Genomic DNA, 22,253 nt, shown 5'->3' on the forward strand with positions numbered 1-22,253 from the left:
ATGAATATAACGTGGATCACAAGACTGTCTGTTGTATCCTTTTTGGTCAAATCGACTAGTGAGAACGTCGGTTGCACAAACATCCTCATCACTTAGGGAGCTAGTTGTATGGGAGATATCGGTGTCGTTAACATATTACCCAAATACAGGTCGGGTTACTACAAGAATACCAAATAGGCATATCGGCCAGCAATTCATAACGGCAAAGCATATGATCACTCTTCACCCGCCACGTGGTGAGTAACAACCAACACTTGGCATTCATGTTACTTGCATGGCATGCAGCCACCTGACAGTTGGATCTCCTATAAATAGCCACTTAATTCTTCATTTGAAGATCTTTCTCTCTCTCTTCTTCTTCTTTCTAAATCATCTCTAACTTTATCATCGGAGTGGTTATCCCTAGATGCATCCCGGGGTTAGCTAAATTGCTTTGACTGTGTAGGTGCTTAACTGGACAATAGGGTTTTCGCGGATCTTGAATATAAGTTGTCGGGCTGTATCCGAAACACCTTTGTGTTTAATTTTCCTCATATTATGAATTACAATAAGACTTATTAGAGTCTATAAGTTTACTTTTACATTCACTAAATTAATTTTGTGTACTGTCTCGATAGTCAACTTCAGATCACTCAATTCAACTTTTTAAAGCTCTATGCTGATCAAAGTGTTGCTATTAAGAAAAATCATAGAGATAGAAAAATAACTGCGCCCTTGTGTGGACAAACTATTAAAGGGAATATTATCATGGTGCAAGACTGCAAACGCGCCAACTTTAGAATCCTAGATTCTTTCGTGTGTATAAAGCAACAAAAATGAATATATAAATAGAAGTTGTGACATCCACTTAATGACACCACATGCTCATCCAATTGCATCATTTTCGAATTCTCTCATTTCTTCTAAGCTAGGGATGTCTTACTATTGTTCTTCTGATAGCTTAATATGCAAGGATTATCTTGAATTAAATCCAGAAAATGCTAGTTTCAATGATCTTTTTCATCTTCTATTCTTTAATGATAGAAAAAATTTCATTGTAAGCCCTTCGGAATTCGAACAAGATTTAAGAAAATTTAATTATCGAAGGCTCGTTGTTACTTCTGTTTTTATGTTGAAGTTGTTTCGTATCATGAAGAAACCAATGAAATACATTGGTTATTTCATCATAGCATGGATGAATCTAATCACAAATAATAGTGGTGTGCTTAAGTTGTCAAATATTATCAAAGGTTAGCAATACTATTTATTACGAAGTATCTTAATTTGCAGTTTGCTTATATACATTTTTTTTTTTTTCACATTTTTATCTTTGTAGTTCATGAGTTTATATGAAGCATTTTGCATGGGTGTCACAAAATAATGATGGTTGTATTATGAATTTCATGTGGCTTGTAATAACAAAATATTAATATTGTAGTATACTTTCATTTTGAATTGTAATATTTGAATAAATACTAATTGCAATAATCCTATTATCCAAGTTTATACGAACGTAACTTATTAATCATACAGTTTCTCATTTTATATCATTTTTGATAGATAATCACTTAATTGTTTTATTTTTATTAACTACTAAATATTTTCTCGAAAAAAAAAAAAAAAAAAAAACATGAGTTAGAAACTTTATACGAACATAACTTATTAATCATACAGTTTCTCATTTCATATCATTTTTGATAGATAATCACTTAATTGTTTTTTATAATTTACTAAATATTTTCTCGATCAAAAACATGATGAGTTGAAACTTTGTGCTTAATGGATCTCTTAAGATTATTAATAATAATTAATGGAAGGAGTAATTTAGCTCTTATGAATTCCAAGTGGTGCTTTTGACTTTGTATTATATGCATTAAAAATTTCAACGATTAAACAATACTTCGTAAGTTCGTATATTCAAGACTTGATGAAAATATGTAATTTCTAACGATTTCTAATGGGCAATTTTAGAATAATGAAGGAATTAAGTTATCACTATATTCTGCATTTGAAATTTTTATCAATCAAATTAATTTTTATTTTAACTAGCTATATGTTCTTCCTTCCTCTTTAAACTTCACACTTTTGATCGTTGGGTGTCAAAAATAAACTTGATTCTTTTTTTACTGTACTGCATTTGGGCAGACATTATCTTGTATTTACACTACTTTATCATGTGCTCACATTCCATTAATTTTATCTAATTTTGTTCTTATAATTTTTCATTCTTGTAATTCACTTTATACATGCATGGGTAATTTTGGAATAAAAAAAATAAGAGGGTTGATAATTTTGGAAGCTAAGAAATTGATATAAGTGCGTACCTTAGAGGTTATGTATGTTACTTGCCAATTTTAGAAATAAAATTTGTAAACATTAGCTAATCTTTGAAAGCGAAGGCCAACAATATCAATCAACACTGCACATTATATAGTTAAATTTTGTATATTAATGTAATCTATGTAAAAAGAGAAGGCTAATCTTTGAAAAATTCCTTTGTTCATACACTATGCCAATTAAGTGACATTTAGATACATTTAGAAATTATGACATTGAGTAATAATCAAATTGGATCTTAATCATAATTTATACTTTTCCTAAATTAAAGATCTGTCCCATTAATTTGCACAGATCCAAGGCAACATAAAACATAATTTGTTGATTAAGTCTAACTAAGCCAGCTGTTAAGAATTAATACTAATTTTTTTTTTTTTTTTGATGAAAAGAATTAATACTAATTAAACTATGAATAATTAACATACTTATTTTATATTATGGATGCGTTATGTGAATATATAATTCAGCTAATGCTTATCAATGATGAACAATGGGCCAAGCATAATAATCATGTCCCCGGTTGTGATCTGTATAACTGTATTAGTTCTCTCTCCTACTTTTTTTTTTTTTTTTTTTTTTTTTTTTTTTTAATGGCGGGAACTCTCCTACTAGTTAAGATTTGGATGACTTCATTAATCAATAATTAATATTTATTAATAATCTATACTTATTCTATATACTAAAGTTAAAATCAAAATTATCCCAAAAGCATACATGTCACATTTATATTAAAAAAATTTACGCCAATTTTTTTTCTTTCTTTTTTTCTTACAAAAAATAACACGATAAAAAAGTTAATAATATAATGCAAACTTACACTAACTTATAGAAATATTTAAATTATACATATAACACAAGAGTTTTAACATAAGACATTAAATAATTCAAATTTCAAAAGAAAAAAAAATGTTATAAGCCGTTTTATTTAAACTAATTCATTTTAAGTGACTATTATTATTTACAAGTCTTATTATTATGAATTTGTGTATTGCACGGGGCAAAACTAGTATATTATTATTATTATTATTATTATTATTATTATTATTATTATTATTATTATTATTATTATTATTATTATTATTACTATTACTATTACTATTACTATTACTATTACTATTATATATTATATATTATATATTATTTTATATACTAAAAGACACACCAGTAATGACACATGTCATCTCCTGGTGTGTTCTTAGTTTTTTTTTTTAAATCTTACACTAAAATAATAGCTATTTTAATTAATATAGTAATTATTTTCCCCCGTAGTTTTTTTTTTTTAGCTTGCTTTTTTGGGTCCTAGCCCTTTGTGTGCACCAAAAAAAAATATTTTTAATAAAAGATTTAATATACTCCGTATCTTTTAATATACAATAATGACAGATAAAAAAATCCATAATCAAATTTTACTATTTTAGACATATTTTGCGATATGTTGTGCTACCAGAAATATATTATAATTGATATGATGTAACTAACTATTTATCTATTATGTATAATTAATCAACAATACTAAAAGTGTCCTCTCCCGGTCAGTCCTAAGTTTTTTATTTTCTGGAAAAAAAATCATATTTAAAAAACAAATCTTGTACATATATATAATAACTAGATGAAACCCGTGCGATGCACCGTTTATTTGTATTTTTTACACAAATATTTTTTGTATTTATATGATAAAATTTATTATTTTATTCATTATACGCAGTACTTCATTTAACATTTTTATTTTAAAATAAATTGTGAATTTCCTCTCATTTGTTATATATTTAGAAAAAAATCGTAATTTCAAAAGATAATATATTATATTTTATTAATTATAACCTTAAAATCTCATTCGCCAATTTTGAATATGTGGCATTTGAATTATTTAATTCTGAAAGAAATTACAAATCTTCTTTTTTTGATTGGCTATCACTAAAGTTTGTAATCTTACATGGCGCGTTATGAAAATTATATCCTATGTGGCTCTCTAAAAACTCGGGAAAATTCTCCCCTTTATATTGGTTTTTTATTAAAATTAAAATTAAACTTTTCATCTAAAATATATATGTTATTGAATTTTCTACTAATTCTCTATTATTTTACTAAAACATCATGATTAAAACTTATTTTCATTGATTCTCTATTATTTTTGTAAATAATTTAATATATTATAAATGGATCTTATTTTAAAGAACTTTTTAAAACGAATTTTATGATGGAAATAGTACCGAATTATAAGATATTTATTAAAAGTTATGATTAATTTTGTATATATAAAATATTAGAAGTATATCGATAATAAAACTATTTACAACATTTTTATATTTTAAAATCTATCCAAACTTCGCTTACTTAACATCATATGTGTCACAATAATACCTAATTGTTGCCTACGTGGCATGACACTTGGAGAAAAACTGGAATGTCAAGTGTTACTGCCTCGTGGCCTGATTGGGAGACTGACTTTATTTATTAGTGACTAGTTTTGTGCCTGGAAGATGCCCATATGGTTGATAAAATTTTAAGATAACCTTTTTACTTGAATGTTAAATACGGTCAAATAATTCGTTCTGATAATGTAGGATATTTAGACATACGATATCATATGACTTATATTTATATAATAGTGTACTTGTTGTAGTTTTGTTTGTAAATAGATGTATATGTTATTATTGACTTGAAATTATTTTTATTGAACTTAAATTATTTTTACTGAACTGATTTTTTTTTTACCAAACTAAAATTATTTTTACTGATTCTCTAATTAATTTTTTTTGTAAATAAATTAAAAAACAATGCATTTTGTATGCGGGTAGCGCAGATCATCTGGCCAGACAAAGTAACCCCTATAAAACTGACCAAGTAACCCCTAAAATACTAGTTGAGTAACCTCTCACACTGACTAAGTAACCCCTATCTATAACATTAATTGAGTAACCACTATAACAATGGCCAAATAACCCCTATAGCACTAATGAAGTAACTCTTGTAATAGTTGGTGACACAGTTTGGCCAGCCACGTATAAAAGTTTGTGATTAAATATATTATAAATGGATCTTATTTTAAAGAACCTTTTAAAACAAATTTGATGATGGAAATAGAACCAAGTTATAGGATATTTATTAAAAGTTATGATTAATTCTGTATATGTGAAATATTAGAATTTTATCGATAATAAAACTCTATACAACAATTTTATCTTAAAAAATATATCCAAAAAGCATAGCATGTGTCACAATAATACATATTTATCTCCTACGTGGCGCAACACTTAGTAAAAAACTGAAATGCCAAGTGTCGCTGTCTCGTGGCCTGACTGAGAGACCGACTTTATTTATTAGTGATATGATATGATAATTACTTATAAAGTATAATAAAAGATTTGATGTTTCCTTACAAAAATATATTGACAATTATAAAATTATGTAAAAAATAAATTTAAAAAATTCATTAAAAAATTGTGACATATGGAGGTTTTTTTTTTTTTTTTTTTTTTTTTTTTTTTTGGAAATGACATATTATGTATACAATTTTTATTTCAACAAGATCATATAATTAAGTTTTTTTTAAATTGTGTAATGAAAGCTACATATCAAATCATCAACAAATGATACTTTTGTTATTTCCTTGAATAAAATTTATGATTAGAATTTTAATCAATCAATAATCGGTAATTACTGTGAATACTTCAATAATACTTGCCAAGAATGACACATGTTCATTATTCTTATTGTATTTTTTTCATGCTATTTTTGTTGTTCTACAACATTCAATCAATATGACTCATGTGAAAGTCGAAAATTTTAATATAATGTTAATTTAACAAATAGTTATTAAAAATAACCATGCATGGTACGGGACCTAACTTAGTACGGAGTAATTAGCTAGTCGCTAATTAAAGTCAACGGTTGTGTAAACTACGTAGGAGTTTTTTATTTTTATTTTTATTTTTTTTCAGAGTGTCAAACTACATAATCATGCAAGTGTGTTAATTAAGTCAAAGAACGTGTTTAAAAAAACTGGGTGGAACAAAAAAAAAAAATAGAAAAATGTTGTTTAAAACTATTAATATGTGGTCCAAGCAAACTTGTGAAGTGGTCGTAACACCTAAGAATCTAAGATGTTGACATACTAGGTTAATCTCGTGCGATACACGGTTTTAGCAATAAAATATTTGTTCTTATGTGCGCAATATAAATATAATTTAAGAAAAAAAACATAATAAATAATGACCACTTATGAGATAAATTGAGTTAAAAAAATGTTTAATATTCTTATTAACTTCATAATATAATAAATATAAGAAATATTAGCATTATGTTAGCTTAGTGGTTTTTGTTTAATTATAAAAAAATTGAAAATTTATAAAGCGTAGAAAATTCAAACTCATACCATCACTGATAAAAGGTAGAGAAAAAAAAAAAGTAGTATATAAAAGGAAAGAAGGAAAACGAAAGAGACCAACCACCAAATATTTATTTATTTATTTATTTATTTTTACCTCTATAGGAGACTTTGTAGTTAGTAAGTTTAGTCATAAATGCTTTTAGGAAAATTAATCTACCTTTTTCAACATTAGCTTTATCTTAAAATGGAGAAGAAAATAAAAGGATGATGTCATTTATAATTTTAGAGAGAATTTTTTTTTTTTATATAAAAATCTGACACATGGCAATGATAATGTCAGCGGTAATTACTTTAATATTAGTTATACACAGGTTATGTGATCTTAGAAGGAATGAAACTATATTTAGATTGTATGGTCATGGGTTCATCAAACTATGCTTAGATTATACGAGTCATGACCTCATGGGTTCATCAAACTATGTTTAGATTGTACGGTTGTGGGTTCATCATTAATGTTAGCCTGTTAGGTTACACACCCTAATTGGTAAATAAAATTATTTCCGTGTAGCTTATACTTTCATTATTATCTCATAATTTACAGTGTAGACAATTGATTTGGTCTAAATGTACAATTTTTTTTTATTAAGGTAGATTTTTACTAAGTTATTGTAAGACAGGATAAAGTTACCATAAAATATTCAGAGTTACCTTTATATATTACCAATAAAAGTTATCATTTTTCTAATACTACATCCATTAACAGTTATTTGCAACGATTTGACATAAAGTAGAGAGGAAAAATGTCTAATCGTTGCAAATAACTGTTAACGGAGGTAGGTTTAGATTTTACCATTAAAAAAACACTAATAATAATGTTTATTTAATTTAACCTTCAAATCGTGTATCCATTAAAAATTTCATATTAAAATACTATCAAACTCATTACAAATAAAAGTAATCTTTAAAGGAATTAAAGTTAACATAAAAATTGTTAAAGTTACCCTTAAATTAACCGTCTTAAAATAAAACTAATATAAGTCCGCCTTACTTAAGACTTATTTCTAAACGTAATATAATATGGAATTGAAGTGTTACGTGTCAATCAGAATTATTCATATTTCATACTTGAATTTATTCGTGCTCAATATTTCGGCTTTTAGCTCATTAATTATACTAGGGGTATTTGGTTCATCAAGTTGAAATGGAGTGGTATGAAATCTCATACTAGAGAGTTATGTATTCTAAAACCCATACTAGTTCAAAATTGCTTGGTTTTTTTTGTTGGAATGAATTCTATCCTTTATTAATAGAATGCATTGTGATCTTAGGGAGGAGGGGTGGGTATGGGATTCCATGGTTATTGGGGGGAAGGGGGGGGTGGAGTTAGAACTCTTTGAATATGAGATTCCATTACTAAAAACCTCAACCAAACAAAAAACTAAATGGAATGGATTCTAACTCTATTCCAAATTATTGAACCAAACGATCCCTTAGTTCTTAGGAATAAAATGATGTATGATGGTACATATGTTTTTTTTTTTGGTGTTCCGCCCGGTTCATCCTTCGGGCTAATGTGGATTCGACGACCAGTTATGGGTGGTTAGGTTCCAATCTCCTCCCAATTGTTGTTGCGGGGGATTGAATACGCGGTCCACCCTATACTACCATTATAGCTCCAATCACCACTACACCAACAACCAATTGGTTATGATGGTACATATGTAATGTCAAAATAATTATGGTACATGCATATATCTAGGGTGTCCGTTCGGTTTTCAGTTTGGATTTAGGCCAAATCCAATCCGATCCTAAATATAATTCGGTTTTTAATTTTTAAATCCGATCCAATCCGAATTACTCTTCCAATCCAATCCGAATCAAAATTCGATTATTTAGATCGATCTGAAATCCAAATTAAAATACGTTAAGTTTTTTGCATCTAATAGACGACCCATACGATAATAAAAATAAATAAAAATGCAATTATAAAGAAACATTTGTCCAAAAATCTTGCATTGAAAAAAGTCATAATTAAAATAATTGTTCATCAAATCAATATTAATCAACACTACAACACCTAAAAGGAAACATCATTACAACAATGACTCCAAGCACCAAGTACCAATTTTTAGCAGGTTACCGGCAGTAAACTTTCAACAGCAGGTAGCATTGTAGCAACAACAACTTAAGACAGCAGGCAGTCCATATTTGGGTCCATATTATTCATACATAATTAACTTTACAATTCAGTTTTCAATTTAGTTTGAATCTGATTAGAGTCAATCCGATCTGATCTGAAAATCCGAATTTTCAAAAAGCCTCATTCTAATCCGATCTAAATTGATAATTCAGATCCAATCTGAATTGATTATTCAGTTTGGATTGAATTTCGATCTTAATCCGAATTATAGACACCCTTACATATACGTAGGATCATGTATGTATATCCTTTTCAATTTTCATCTATAATTAATTTGTATAATAGTTTGGTTGAAGAATCTAATGAAATTGTACATGGTTAGGAAATGTGATAATGCCAAATGAGTCAAGCGACACATATAGATCAATTATGGCACTTCTTGACAGAAGAGTTGATTTGGACCCAAAAATTGAACCAGGGCATGTCAGTTATGAAGCTTCGTTTACTTGGATGGCAGCTAAGTTATCCTATGAAAATTCTGCCTTTATTAAAACCATTGTTCAGGACCATTGGAAGGTATTGTACTGTACACTTCACACGCATATATGCTCTTCTACTTTGTGGGTGTTGGTATCGGTTTAATTTAATTTTAATTATATACAAGTATGATTAAATGATACGAATAAAATGGTACGAATGAAATTTTGAACGAACTAGGTATGTAGAGTAGTTAAATAGGTTGTTTACATTAAGTTAAACTCGGGGTATGTCAATTAGAATTTTTACAAATACATACTTCTCTCAACAATATCACGATTTAAAAAATGTGTTATGTTAGTTATTATTACTCTATGTTCTATTGTTCTTACTATTTCTGTATACACTATTTTTTTTTCTTTCTCAATGTTCTTACATTTTCATCCTTTTCTGTTCAATATTTTAACAGATGGAGTTGTTAGGGGCCTACAACTTCCGAAATGGTAAGCATTATAAAACTAGTACTCGTATAATTTTTTTTATTGTGTTCTCTATATCATGTATTGTTATGTACGTTATACATATTGTCTAAAGCTATTGATTTGGAGTGGACGTGATATATATATATATATATATATATATATATATATATATATATATATATATATATATATATATATATATATATATATATATATATATATATATATATATATTAACTAATAGAGGGAACAATAATTATTTGCCCTAATTAAAATGTCATTTGTTGTAGATTTTCAAGCGAACAACTCTACACATGCATTCATGGCTCGCAACAACAAAAGCAAGGACAAAGACACAATAGTAGTGGCATTTAGAGGCACAAACCCCTTCGATGCAGACGATTGTAGCGCAGACATAGATATCTCTTGGTTTAGGCTAATGAACGTAGGGAAAGTTCATGGTGGATTTATGAAGGCATTAGGCCTCCAAAACACTAAAGACAGCGTTGGATGGCCAAAGGATATCGAATCGAGCAATGAAAAAACACAATTTGCATATTACAAAATTCGACAAGTCCTTAGAAACATTATTCAAGAGAACAAGGACGCAAAATTTGTAGTAGCGGGACATAGTTTGGGTGGTGCATTAGCGATTTTATTCGCTAGTGTTCTAATATTACATGACGAGAAAGAATTGCTTGATAGATTGGAGGGAGTTTATACATTTGGACAACCAAGGGTAGGAGATGAGCAATTTGGAGATTTTATGAAGAAGAATTTGAAGGCCTACAATGTCAAATATTGTAGGTATGTATATTGCAATGATATGGTTCCTCGACTACCTCTTGATGATAAGACTCTCTTGTTTAAACATTTCGGCCCGTGCCTCTACTACGATAGTCTCTACCGAGGAAAGGTAATTTTTTTTTTTTACTTTCTTCTTCATATTTACATTTGATCATATAAGACTACGAGAGAAGAGTATTTTATAAGTATTTTTTTTTTAAAGAGCAGTCATCACGATGATTCTGAAAATTGGTGTTTTCCTAAATAACTATAAATAGACTGACTAGACTTACTAAGTTACTAGTATTTTATATGTTCATGATTCCGAACTTTATCATCAATGTACATCCCTTTTGACAAATTTGTTTTTGTTGTGGATGAATGTAGGAATTGAAAGAGGAGCCCAATAAGAACTACTTATCATTGCAATGGATGATACCAAAGTACATGAATGCAGGTTGGGAGTTAATTAGGGGAATCATACTTCCACATATGAAATGGGGCCCAGATTACAAAGAATCTTGGTGTCAAGTTATATATCGATTGATTGGGCTGGTTATACCAGGCCTTTCTGCCCACGGTCCACAAGATTACACTAACTTAACTCGATTGGGCCGCATGGCTTTGCCTCTTCGTGATCATGACAAAAAAATTAAATGAAATTTAATTCAATTGATACGTAAATTCTTGGCACAATAAATTGCAAAAGAATAAGTAATACCTCTTTAAGAAAAGTTTATGTTAGAAGTTAGATTTAGCTAAGGCTTATGATTGCATTGAATGGTCCTTTATATCAGATACTCTCAAGAGCTTTGATTTTCCTGCTTCCACCATACAACTAATTCTTCAATGTGTTTCTTCTGCAAATATTTCTGTTCTTTAGAATGGGGGAGATTACTGAAAACTTTAAACCTTCTGGAGGTATAAGGCAGGGAGATCCTCTATCTTCTTATCGCTTTGTCTTATGCATGGAGAGGCTTTCTTCGCTGAAGATAGTGTGGGTAAGGGATCGGAATTTGGAAACCTCTCAAGATCTCTAAAAATTACAGCCTTTCCCTCCTCTTCTATGCTGATGAGATCTTCCTTTTTGGGACTAGTACTATTGATAATTTGAATAACATGATGACCGTACTGGAAGAGTTTGGAGTTTTTTCTAGTTTAAAGTTTAATGGCCTTAAATATAGTATTACCTCCCCCCCCCCCCCCCCCAAAATGGAATATAATATTAGGCATCAACTCTAAACTTTGTGCAATTTCAAATTTAGTTTCCCTTTTGGAAAGTATTAAGGGATTAATATAAGCCTTAATAAACTTAAAAAAGGGACTATTGGGAATTACTCTCCAAGACTTTAGATAAGATAAGAGGTTGGCAAGCTAAACTGCTTAATATGGCTGATAGGTGCACCTTAATCAAGTCAGTTTTAAGTTTCTATCATGTCCATGCTATGCAAACTAGTCTCCTTCCCTATTCTATCCTCCTAGATATTGAGAAATAATGCAAAAGATTTCTTAGGAATAGATCTGATTCCATTAGATACACTCCTAGAACCAAATGGGAAAATGTCAACATTCCTATTGTAATGGGGGTTTTAGGCTTAAGGTCTTTAAGGGATTGGAATCTTTCATTCATGGCTAAGTTGAGAAGGATTTTTCTTACTACTCCAGATAAACTTTGGGCGAAAATCTTAAAGAATAAATATGTCAAGAGATACAATCTACATGATTGTTTTCCCAATTCTTCACAATCACCAATGTGGAGAGATATCCTAAAGGGTAGAGATTTTCTTTCCAAAGGAATGATTATTAGGATTGGGAATGGAGCTAATACTTCTTTATGGTATCATCATTGGGTTGGTTCAGCACCTCTTTATAAAATTCTTTCCACAGATATCCCTCAATCAAAATGTCATTGGAGAGTGTCAAATATTATCAAGAATGGCAGTTGGTAATAGATGATATCAAGTATTTACTCCCAGATCATATCTGCTCTCTAATTCTCAGTACTTCCCTCTCAATAATAGATACTATCTACTCTCCAGATCAGATAAGATGGCAGCATCATTCTTCTGGGGTCTTCACTATCAAAACAACATACTCTCTCTCCAAAAATTCAGCAGACATTTCTCTACCATTTTCTTTCAATTGGAAGACTTTTTGGAATATTAGGGTTCCTTTTAAATACAAAATGTTTATGTGGAATTGTGTTATCTCCATAATTCCTTGAGCTTCCCTTCTTGCTTCTAAATTTCCAAACTTTGATGATACTTGCTCAAGGTGTCATGAAACTGCTGAGACTTTTATCCATTTATTCAGAGACTGTTGTTTCGAGCTTTTTGGAATCCCTCATAATATAGGTCTTGAATATGTCTAAACGGTCGGCGATACCTGCAAAATAACAAATATTCTGGTGATGGAATATTAGCCTCCAACGGTTAAGTTAGTAACCGAAAAACGAAGATATTTAGAGATCAAAGTAGAGAGAAGTTAGAGCACTTTGTATGCCTTTTTTTATGATATGTCTCAATCCACCCCTCCCATTATTAATGTTGGGGTATTTATAGGGGTGGGAATGTGTGCATTCTAGGGTTTAGTGCCCTAAAAAGGAGTGCATTGATTGGTGGCACAATAGGTTAGGACACGTATCCTCAAGGGCGACGTTTTAAGTGCCCTAAATGTTCGAGTGCTTAACTGTTTAGGCAATCATTTGGAAGGGGCGGACTTCACCGTCCTTCGGAATTTGGGAAGCACCCTTTTGGGCTTGTTGCCTTTGGCTGTTCGCTTGATTTCCATTTGAGCTTAAGCTTTGAAATCAGTTGGACTGGTGGTGCTGCCTGATATTAGGTAAGACACCTATCTTTCTTATTCTTCGGGCCAACGGTTTAAATCCGTTGGCCTGACCGTTTATTTTTGATGAGCTGTTACAATAACTGTACGCCTTCTTCATCTTTATTGACGGAACGATTTTATAACCGTATGGGCTTCTAAGTTAACTTTTTGAAAAAGAGACGTTAGTTCTTTTTGCCCCCATAAATTTGAAAGGAATGGTGTCCTTCAAACAAATGAACTATTCCGATAGAGGGTTCAAAATTAATTAGGAAAGCTAATTATTCAGTGAGGTCAAGTGATCAGAATGCCTAGCTGGAGGCCGCTTCCGATTAGTAATATTAACGTATAATTAATATTACAGCTTAATCTTGACTGAACCCTTCAGGTCACACCCAATCGTGTAACCAAACCAAGGCGACGAATTCATCTGAAGAATTAAATAAGTCGAAAGAGATTTTATGAACTAAGATGTCGGATTCCGAGCTTAGGGCGTTGAAGCCGAGCGTCGAGTCGATTTCAGTAATCGATAAGACAAGAAAATAATCAAATGACACATCGTGCTAAAATTATAAGCGTAGCACGAGGCCTAGCCGTGCTTTGTATCAAAGGCAAAGGGCCAGGGCCGCAAGCGCTAGGCCACCGTGCCATTGCAGCCATCGTAAGGCCCGGCTAGGCTGACCTTGCTTGTTGGCTGGCTGGGGCAGCCTAGTGGCCAGCGCACCATCGCTGCCCTAGCTAGGCTTACCATCGCTGGCGCTTGCAGTGTTGGTGCTGGGCCTATGCTGCTGCTACTTGCTTGTGGTATGCGCATGGGGCCTGCTGCTAGTGCATGATCTTGCGGCAAAGGCTAGCAGGCCTAGCCTTGTGCCACAAGGCTGCCAGCAAGGCTGGCCTTGCGGCCCAAGGCCGAACAGCAGCCCTTTGCTAACCGGGGTAGTTGGGGCAGCCCTTTGCCTTATTCTCCAAGGTCAAGGTGATCCTCCCACCTACTCTCTCTTGTGTGTTGACACTTGTCATTTGATTATTGTTCATCCTTTTAATTTAATTTAGAATTAATTAATTCATGAATTTTCTCATTTTACCAACTATCCCACATTAAAAGATGATGGGAAATCATGGGAACATTTCCCTATAAATACCAATCATTGGGTATTGGGAATTTCACTTGAGTTGGTGAACTCTAAGGGATCTCCAAAAGCGAGAAAACCTTATTTCGTAAACTCTAAGTTAATTTTGGTCTAGCCCTGTCTAAGCTACGGGGTAGGGGTCGGTTCCGATTCAGTGAACGAGGGTGTGAGCCGTTGGAGGTTTCGCACTTGCGGAGCTTGAAGCTTTCACATAAAGAGAAGAGAGAGAAAGAAGCAAAACACGCGTTTAGGGTGAGCTTCTTTCTCTCTCTTCTCTTTATGTGTTTGTGTTTTGTTTATTTTCATGGTTTTATTTATATTGTAATTATTATGCATGCGATTCGGTTATTGGGTTTTGTTTCCGCGCGATGTCGAACACCGCAAAACCTAACAGCAGTATAAGAGCCTCTTGCATTTAATTTTTACAACTAAAAATTGATTAAGGTGATTTAAATGGACTTAAATTTATGGTTTAGGATCCTAATTAGATTAGGACCTCATTTTAAATTAGATTAAAATCGTATTTAAATTAGATTTTGACATAAAAATAGTGAATTTTGGGTGGAATCAACTAGAACATTCTTTACCCACAAAGTGTTTAAAAATGACCTTTTAAAATCCGAAATCCACCCAAAAAGTGCTTTTTCGAGGGGTTTTTCGTTTGGAACGAAAAATTTTAAATCTTTAAACCTTGATTAATTATGGCATGCAAATGTTGGATTATGTGTTTGATTATACCATTTATCTTCTGCAATTTTAACCTTTATTAAGCATGTTTATGAAGTCATAATTGGTGCTTAATTTGGTTAGCTCTTATTTTTACATAAACTTGCAATTTCACATTTTTACAAATTAATTGCTTGGAGTGTGAATGTTTATGGTGAATATGCATTTTAAAACCCCTAAAGTGTTAAAGATTCAATCTTTAATGGTTTAAATGGTTGAATCTTAACTTGCTAAAATCCATAATGAACTAATTTTTGGTTTTAATCATTTTGGAAGTTGTATAATTCTTTAATGTTCATACGTGTGCTTGAAATATTATTGTTCTCATATTAGAAGGTTACAATATTCAAATGTGCATAAGTGTTGGAAAAATTATTTCATTGGATGATTGATTATTTATTCAACCATTTTGTCAAATCTCATTATTAATTTATGTTGGTTAAATTAATTGTGAGAATAGCCCTCAATTTTTGTTGCATCAAGTTAAGCCAAAAAAATAATTTAAAGAATGGTTCTAGTATACAACTCAGCAGCAGCAGGCCAACCGAATCATCATTCGAGATAGCACTGGCAATCTATTTAACACACACACACTTTCAACTGATAAAGTATAACATATTCCCTCCTTGGCCTCAACCATTAGCTTTAAATTTTGGTTGAGTTGATCCGACCTCTAACATGATATCAGCGTCAGACACAAAGGTCAAATCACAAGTTCAAATCTCATCCACCCCCTCTTTTCAAAGTGGAATATTAAGTGCATGGTATGAGAGGGGGGTCCATGATGTATTCACACTTCAAACCCAATGGACTCTCGTGTGAGGGGGCATGATAGAATATATTCTTGAGCCTCAACCATTAGCTTAAAATTTTGGTTGAGTTGGTCCTCTAATAAATTAAAGCTTTCATAGCAAAATTATATGTTCTCCGCAAGTGCATTCAACTTGTGATGGAAAAAGGCATTAAAAACATCATTATTGAAGGTGATAATCTATTTGTTATTAATTCACTCGGACAAAGTTTTATGGACGATCCCCTAGCAAATTGATCGTAGACATTATTCGACTTCTTTTTAATAATATTGCTAATTGGAATATCTATCACATTTATCATGAAGCAAACTGAACAACTGACTAGGTATCTAATGTGGGTTACTTAATTAGTGATAGTATGGGCATTGGACCTTGTAAATTAGTAACAACACTAATTTATTTCTTATTCTGGTATCGGATACAATAGGAGCTCCCTCGTGAGGAGGATCTCCTATTTTTCTTACCATTATTTTTAAAAAAAATTGTATATATGCATTAATTTTTATTTATTATTATTATTTTTTGGGTTTCGAATTTCAGAATGTGCGATATACAAAATACTTCTTTTTCAGTGTTTGGTGAAGCCGTGAAGCAAAAAAAGAAAACGTGTAAACACCTAATTAGCTTTTGACTAATTATCTCTCTGGTTACTAATACGAGTAAAAGTTGAACGAGGAGAAGAGATTTAGCAAACCAAGAACTAACACGAAGTGTATTGTTTTTATTAATGACAAAGCATGCAAGATGATTATTTATGCTACGTTATTAACGACTAATTGCCACTCTCAAGAGTCTTGACTCTTGAATCAAGCCCAATCTATCCGATCCAAAACTGACCTGAACAGTACAACACTCGATTTAGATTTCGACTTGTATTATTACAATAATTTAGCATGATTCATATTTGAGATTGGCCCAATTTGTCCTGGTCTTACTGAACCTGACCTAGACATCTGAATTGACAATTCACACCTTTAAGCCCACTTATGACTCTCGCATATTACGGTATCCCAATCAACCACGTACTAGACCACGCTTAGCTTGGTACAGAGTAATAATGTCAGACATATAAACATGTAACTTTTGACACCTTAAAATTAAAACTTTATCATATGAACCATTAATTCAGTAGAAAACAAATTGTATGCCCAAAGTTTAATAAACATCATTACTTCAAAATGAAAGCCCAATAGAACTTGCATTTTTTACAAGTTTGCAGCCCTACTATTTTTTGGATATCCCTTTGTGTTTGCAGCCCTATAATTCTCAATCAAGTAAAAAACTTTCGTAGATATCCCTTTGTGTTTGCAGCCCTATAATTCTCAATCAAGTAATAAAAAATTAGAAAAAACAATTCTTATACTACGTATATGAAGACAATTACAACTCATAGATGACACTATAATTCTCAATCAAGTAATAAAACTTTCGTAAGGTATACTCTCTCTGTCTTAGTTTGCAGCCCTACTGTTTTTTGGATATCCCTTTGTGTTTAATTTTCCTCATATTATGACTAACAATAAGACTTATTAGACTCTACAAGTTTACTTTTACATTCACTAACTTAATTTTGTGTCTCGATAATCAACTTCACTCAATTCAAATTTCTAAAGCTCCATGTTGATCACAGTGTTGCTCTTAAAAACCCGAAGAGAGAAAAAATAACTACACTCTACTAATGTGGATAGTTTAAGGAAATATTATCATGACGCAAACGTGCCAAATTTAGAATCCTAGATTCTATAATGTAGGGGTTGAGCATGGGTCGGGTACTCGTATCGTTAACACTAACTGTTTGGGTACCTAATAACCAATAACACTAAAAATGATATCCATTAACCGAACCAATAAATTCGGGTATCCGAACTTTGGGTACCCGGATTTTCGGATCAGTTATGAAGTACCCAATATGATATCCAATAATGAAAATTTAGACTTTAAAATTTAGTTATTATGATATCATTCAACACTAATTAACAATAATACCACATGATCATGACCAAATTATAAATAATATTACTAATCATTTAAATTATGAATTGATTATGAAGTAAAGTAAGAGTTTAGATTTTGGATAAATAGATTTAAGTAGGAAAAAAAATAAAATTACTTATCGGATCGGGTAACCGTTAATTTTAAAATGATACCCAATAACCGTACCCGATAACAAATTATCGATTCGGGTACCCAAATCGTTATGGTTATCAGAACGGGTACCCTAATTTTCAATTCGGTTACAATTCGAATTTTCGATTTTTCTGATAATTTTGCTCAGCCCTACTATAATGTGTATAGAGCAACAACAATGAACATATAAATAGAAGTTGTGAGATCCACTTTATGACACCACATGCTCATCCATCGCATCATTTTCAAATTCTCTCATTTCTTCGTTCGAAGCTAGGCATGTCTTACCCAGATAGCTTAGTATGCAAGGATTATCTTGAATTGAACCCAGAAAATGCTAGTTTTAAAGATCTTTTTCACCTTCTATTCTTTAATAATAGAAAAAGTTTCATTGTAAGCCCTTCGGAATTCGAACAAGATTTAAGAAAATTTAATTATCGATGGCTTGTTGTTACTTCTGTTGTCCTGTTGAAGTTGCTTCGTATCATGAAGAAACCATTGAAATACATTGGATTTTTCATCATAACATGGATGAATCTAATCACAAATTATGGTGGTGTGCTCAAGTTGTTGTTAAATTTTATTAAAGGTTAGCAATAATATTTATTATCTTAATTTCAATTTGCTTAAAACTTTTTTTTTTTCTAATTTTTTCTTCCTGTATGAGTTTATAGGATATTTTTACAGCGATTGTTTGAAATATTTTTCATGAGTTTATACGAAGGATTTGGCATGAATGTCACAAAATAATGATGGTTGTGTTATGAACTTCATGCGACTTGTAAAAACAAATTAGTATGTAGTATTAGCTAACTAATCTTTTGTAGTATACTTTCATTGTTTTTTGTAATATTTGATTAAATACTCGTTGCATTATTCCTATTATCCAACTACATAAGAACATAACTTACTAATCATATAGTTTCTCATTTCATATCATTTTTGATAGATAATCACTTATTCGTTTTTATTTTATTTTATTTTTTTATTTATATACGTTAGGTTTTACACGCCTTAATTGGTTAAGATCATTATTTCCGTGTAGCTTATAATTTTCATTATTATCTCATGGTGTAGATTAATGTGATTTGCTCTAAACATAATATGGAAGATTCAGTTGTTACTTTGTTAGTCGGAATTATTCGTATTTCATGTTTATTTCATGCTCAATATTTCCGCTTTTAGCTCATGATACTTAGTTCTTAGGAATAATATATGATGGTACATATGTAATGTCAAAATAATGATGGTATGTACACGCATGTATCACATATGTATATCCTTTTCAATCTTCATCTATTGGAAATGTGAAGAATTCAATGAAATTGTGGACAGGAAATGTGACGATGCCAAATGAGTCAAGCGACACAAATAGATCAATGATAGCACTTCTTGACAGAAGAGTTGATTTGGACCCAAAAATTGAACCAGGGCATGTCAATTATGAAGGTTCGTTTACTTGGATGGCTGCTAAGTTATCATATGAAAATTCTGCCTTCATTAAAACTATTGTTGAGGACAATTGGAAGGTATTGTACACTTTCCATATGCTCTTTTATTTGGTTTTGGTTTGGGATGAGATGTTGGCATCGGTTTAATTCAAGTTTATATGCAAGTATGATTAAGTGATACGAAGGAAATAAGAAGAGTCGTTAAACAAGTTGTTTTTTTGTATTAAGTTTAACTTGGAGTACAGTAAGCCAATTCGAATTTTAACAAACACATACTTCTTGTCTCAGTCTCAACAGTATCACAATTTAAAAAAATGGTTTATGGTAGTTATTGTCACTATATGTTTTATATACACTATTTTTTTTCCTTTCTATATTCTTACATTTACAACCATTTTCATCCAATTTTTTAACAGATGGAGTTGGTAGGGGCCTATGACTTTCGAAATGGTAAGAATTATAAAACTAGTATAATTATTATTTTTATTGTGTTCTTTGTATTACGTATTGTTATGTTCTATATATTGTCTAAGTTATTGATTTGGAGTGTACATAAAAATATTTAAAGAAATTTAACTAATGGAGGGAACAATAATTATTTGCCCTAATTAAAATGTCATTTGTTGTAGATTTTCAAGGGAGCAACTCTACACATGCATTCATGGTACGCAACAAAAGCAAGGACAAAGACACAATAGTAGTGGCATTTAAAGGCACAAACCCCTTCGACGCAGACGATTGTAGCGCGGACATTGATATCTCTTGGTTTAGGCTAACGAACGTAGGGAAAGTTCATGGTGGATTCATGAAGGCATTAGGCCTCCAAAACACTAAAGATGGCGTTGGATGGCCGAAGGATATCGAATCAAGCGATGAAAAACCACAGTTTGCATATTACAAAATTCGACAAGTCCTTAGAAACATTATTCAAGAGAACAAGGACGCAAAATTTGTAGTAGCGGGACATAGTTTGGGTGGTGCATTAGCGATTTTATTCGCTAGTGTTCTAATATTACATGACGAGAAAGAATTGCTTGATAGATTGGAGGGAGTTTATACATTTGGACAACCAAGGGTAGGAGATGAGCAATTTGGAGATTTTATGAAGAAGAATTTGAAGGCCTACAATGTCAAATATTGTAGGTATGTATATTGCAATGATATGGTTCCTCGAGTTCCCTTTGATGACAAGACTCTCTTGTTTGAACATTTCGGTCCGTGCCTCTACTACGATAGTTTCTACCGAGGAAGGGTACATTTTTTTTTTTTTTGTTGTTGTCTTTCTTCTTCATATCTACATTTGTTCGTATGAGACTACGAGAGTCACCGCAATGATCCCGAGAGTTGAGAGTATTTTATAAGTACTTATTTTTCAAAGAGGGCATCACAATGATCCTAAAAATTGGTATTTTTCTAAGTAACTATAAATTGACTGACTAGACTTGACAAATTATTTTGAAAGCGACTACATCATGATGTAGATGAAGTAAATTCACATGCATATCATGACTAATAATATTTTTATCGGAAAATTAACTTATCGATTAAAAAATCATACAACATCCACAAATAAAATCTGAATCTAACAAATACGTTCATGATTTCGAACTTCATCATTGATGTACATCCCTTTTGACATATTTGCTTTTAATGTAGGAATTGAAAGAGGAGCCCAATAAGAACTACTTATCATTGGTATGGGTGATAACAAAGTACATGAATGCAGGTTGGGAGCTAATTAGGGGAATCGTACTTCCACGTTTGAAATGGGGCCCAGATTACAAAGAATGTTGGTGTCAAATTATATATCGAGTGTTTGGGCTGATTATCCCAGGTCTTTCAGCCCACGGCCCACAAGATTACACTAACTTAACTCGATTGGGCCGCATGGCTTTGCCTCGTAATCATGACAAAAAAAAAAAAATGAGTTTAATTCAAATCATACGGAAAACCTTGGCACAAATAAATTGCACAAGAATAAGTCATACCTCTTAAAAAATAGGCAACTTTCTTGTCAAAAATAAATAAAAAATAAAAAATAGGCAACTTCAATCGTGCAATATGCCTAGGTCTTAGGTGTTGGCAAATAGTTTTGGCCAAATAATTATTAATAAAATGATTTTTAATAAGTGTCCCAAAAATATATTAGGGTTACTTTTATTTTTGTAATATCATTGTAATATTGAAATAATGGTTCACCTTTTTTTAAGCCTTGGCATGCTTTCTACATTAATGGAATAATATTACATGTCAGATTTGAATCTTTTAGACTTGACATGATCGGTATCTCAATTATCTTACTAAACTCTAATTATATATGCTAGTGTGATCTGACATTGTCATGAACTAAATTTGACTTGACTAGCTTTAACAGACAAAAATATTACTATGAACAATATTGATTGGCAACACGTGTGTATTTTCTTATTAAGTAAATATACTTTGTGCAGAAGATATTATAAAATTTAAAAAATATGTGTGAAATACTTTATTTAGATAAGGGTATAAAATTAGAGTACCATAGCTATCGATGCAATAGGGTTTCGTTACAATATGAGTCATTAATGTTAAATACAGGCCTAGTTCAGGCCACTCTTAATCAAGAGAAATAGTTTACTTTTCAGAATTTCAAAGTAAAGATGTTTCATCCCAA

The 22,253-nt window shown here is 31.3% G+C and overlaps 2 protein-coding genes across 2 annotated transcripts; both read left to right on the forward strand.

Moving 5' to 3' along the window:
* Positions 1–875: 875 nt before the first annotated feature.
* LOC110730519 lies at positions 876–11,293 on the forward strand. Its single transcript, XM_021910318.1, has 5 exons — positions 876–1,229; positions 9,169–9,362; positions 9,733–9,766; positions 10,036–10,661; positions 10,919–11,293. The coding sequence occupies exons 1-5, from the start codon at positions 914–916 to the stop codon at positions 11,189–11,191; spliced, it is 1,443 nt and encodes a 480-aa protein (XP_021766010.1). The 5' UTR covers positions 876–913; the 3' UTR covers positions 11,192–11,293.
* A 7,077-nt stretch (positions 11,294–18,370) lies between these two features.
* On the forward strand, positions 18,371–21,802 carry LOC110730460. The gene is made up of 5 exons (XM_021910263.1): positions 18,371–18,738; positions 19,485–19,678; positions 20,017–20,050; positions 20,230–20,852; positions 21,257–21,802. The coding sequence occupies exons 1-5, from the start codon at positions 18,429–18,431 to the stop codon at positions 21,593–21,595; spliced, it is 1,500 nt and encodes a 499-aa protein (XP_021765955.1). The 5' UTR covers positions 18,371–18,428; the 3' UTR covers positions 21,596–21,802.
* Positions 21,803–22,253: the final 451 nt, after the last annotated feature.

This window comes from Chenopodium quinoa, unplaced genomic scaffold, assembly GCF_001683475.1.
Source record: "Chenopodium quinoa cultivar QQ74 unplaced genomic scaffold, ASM168347v1, whole genome shotgun sequence".
NCBI classification, from domain to species: domain Eukaryota; kingdom Viridiplantae; phylum Streptophyta; class Magnoliopsida; order Caryophyllales; family Amaranthaceae; genus Chenopodium; species Chenopodium quinoa.

Excerpts from the sequence above, each read along its gene's own strand:
- LOC110730519 (XM_021910318.1), top strand. The coding sequence starts at position 914 with ATGTCTTACTATTGTTCTTCTGATAGCTTAATATGCAAGGATTATCTT. Across the intron at positions 1,230-9,168 it reads GTTGTCAAATATTATCAAAG|GAAATGTGATAATGCCAAAT; the intron begins GTTAGCAATACT and ends GTACATGGTTAG. Across the intron at positions 9,363-9,732 it reads TTGTTCAGGACCATTGGAAG|ATGGAGTTGTTAGGGGCCTA; the intron begins GTATTGTACTGT and ends ATATTTTAACAG.
- LOC110730460 (XM_021910263.1), top strand. The coding sequence starts at position 18,429 with ATGTCTTACCCAGATAGCTTAGTATGCAAGGATTATCTTGAATTGAAC. Across the intron at positions 18,739-19,484 it reads GTTGTTAAATTTTATTAAAG|GAAATGTGACGATGCCAAAT; the intron begins GTTAGCAATAAT and ends AATTGTGGACAG. Across the intron at positions 20,051-20,229 it reads GGCCTATGACTTTCGAAATG|ATTTTCAAGGGAGCAACTCT; the intron begins GTAAGAATTATA and ends CATTTGTTGTAG.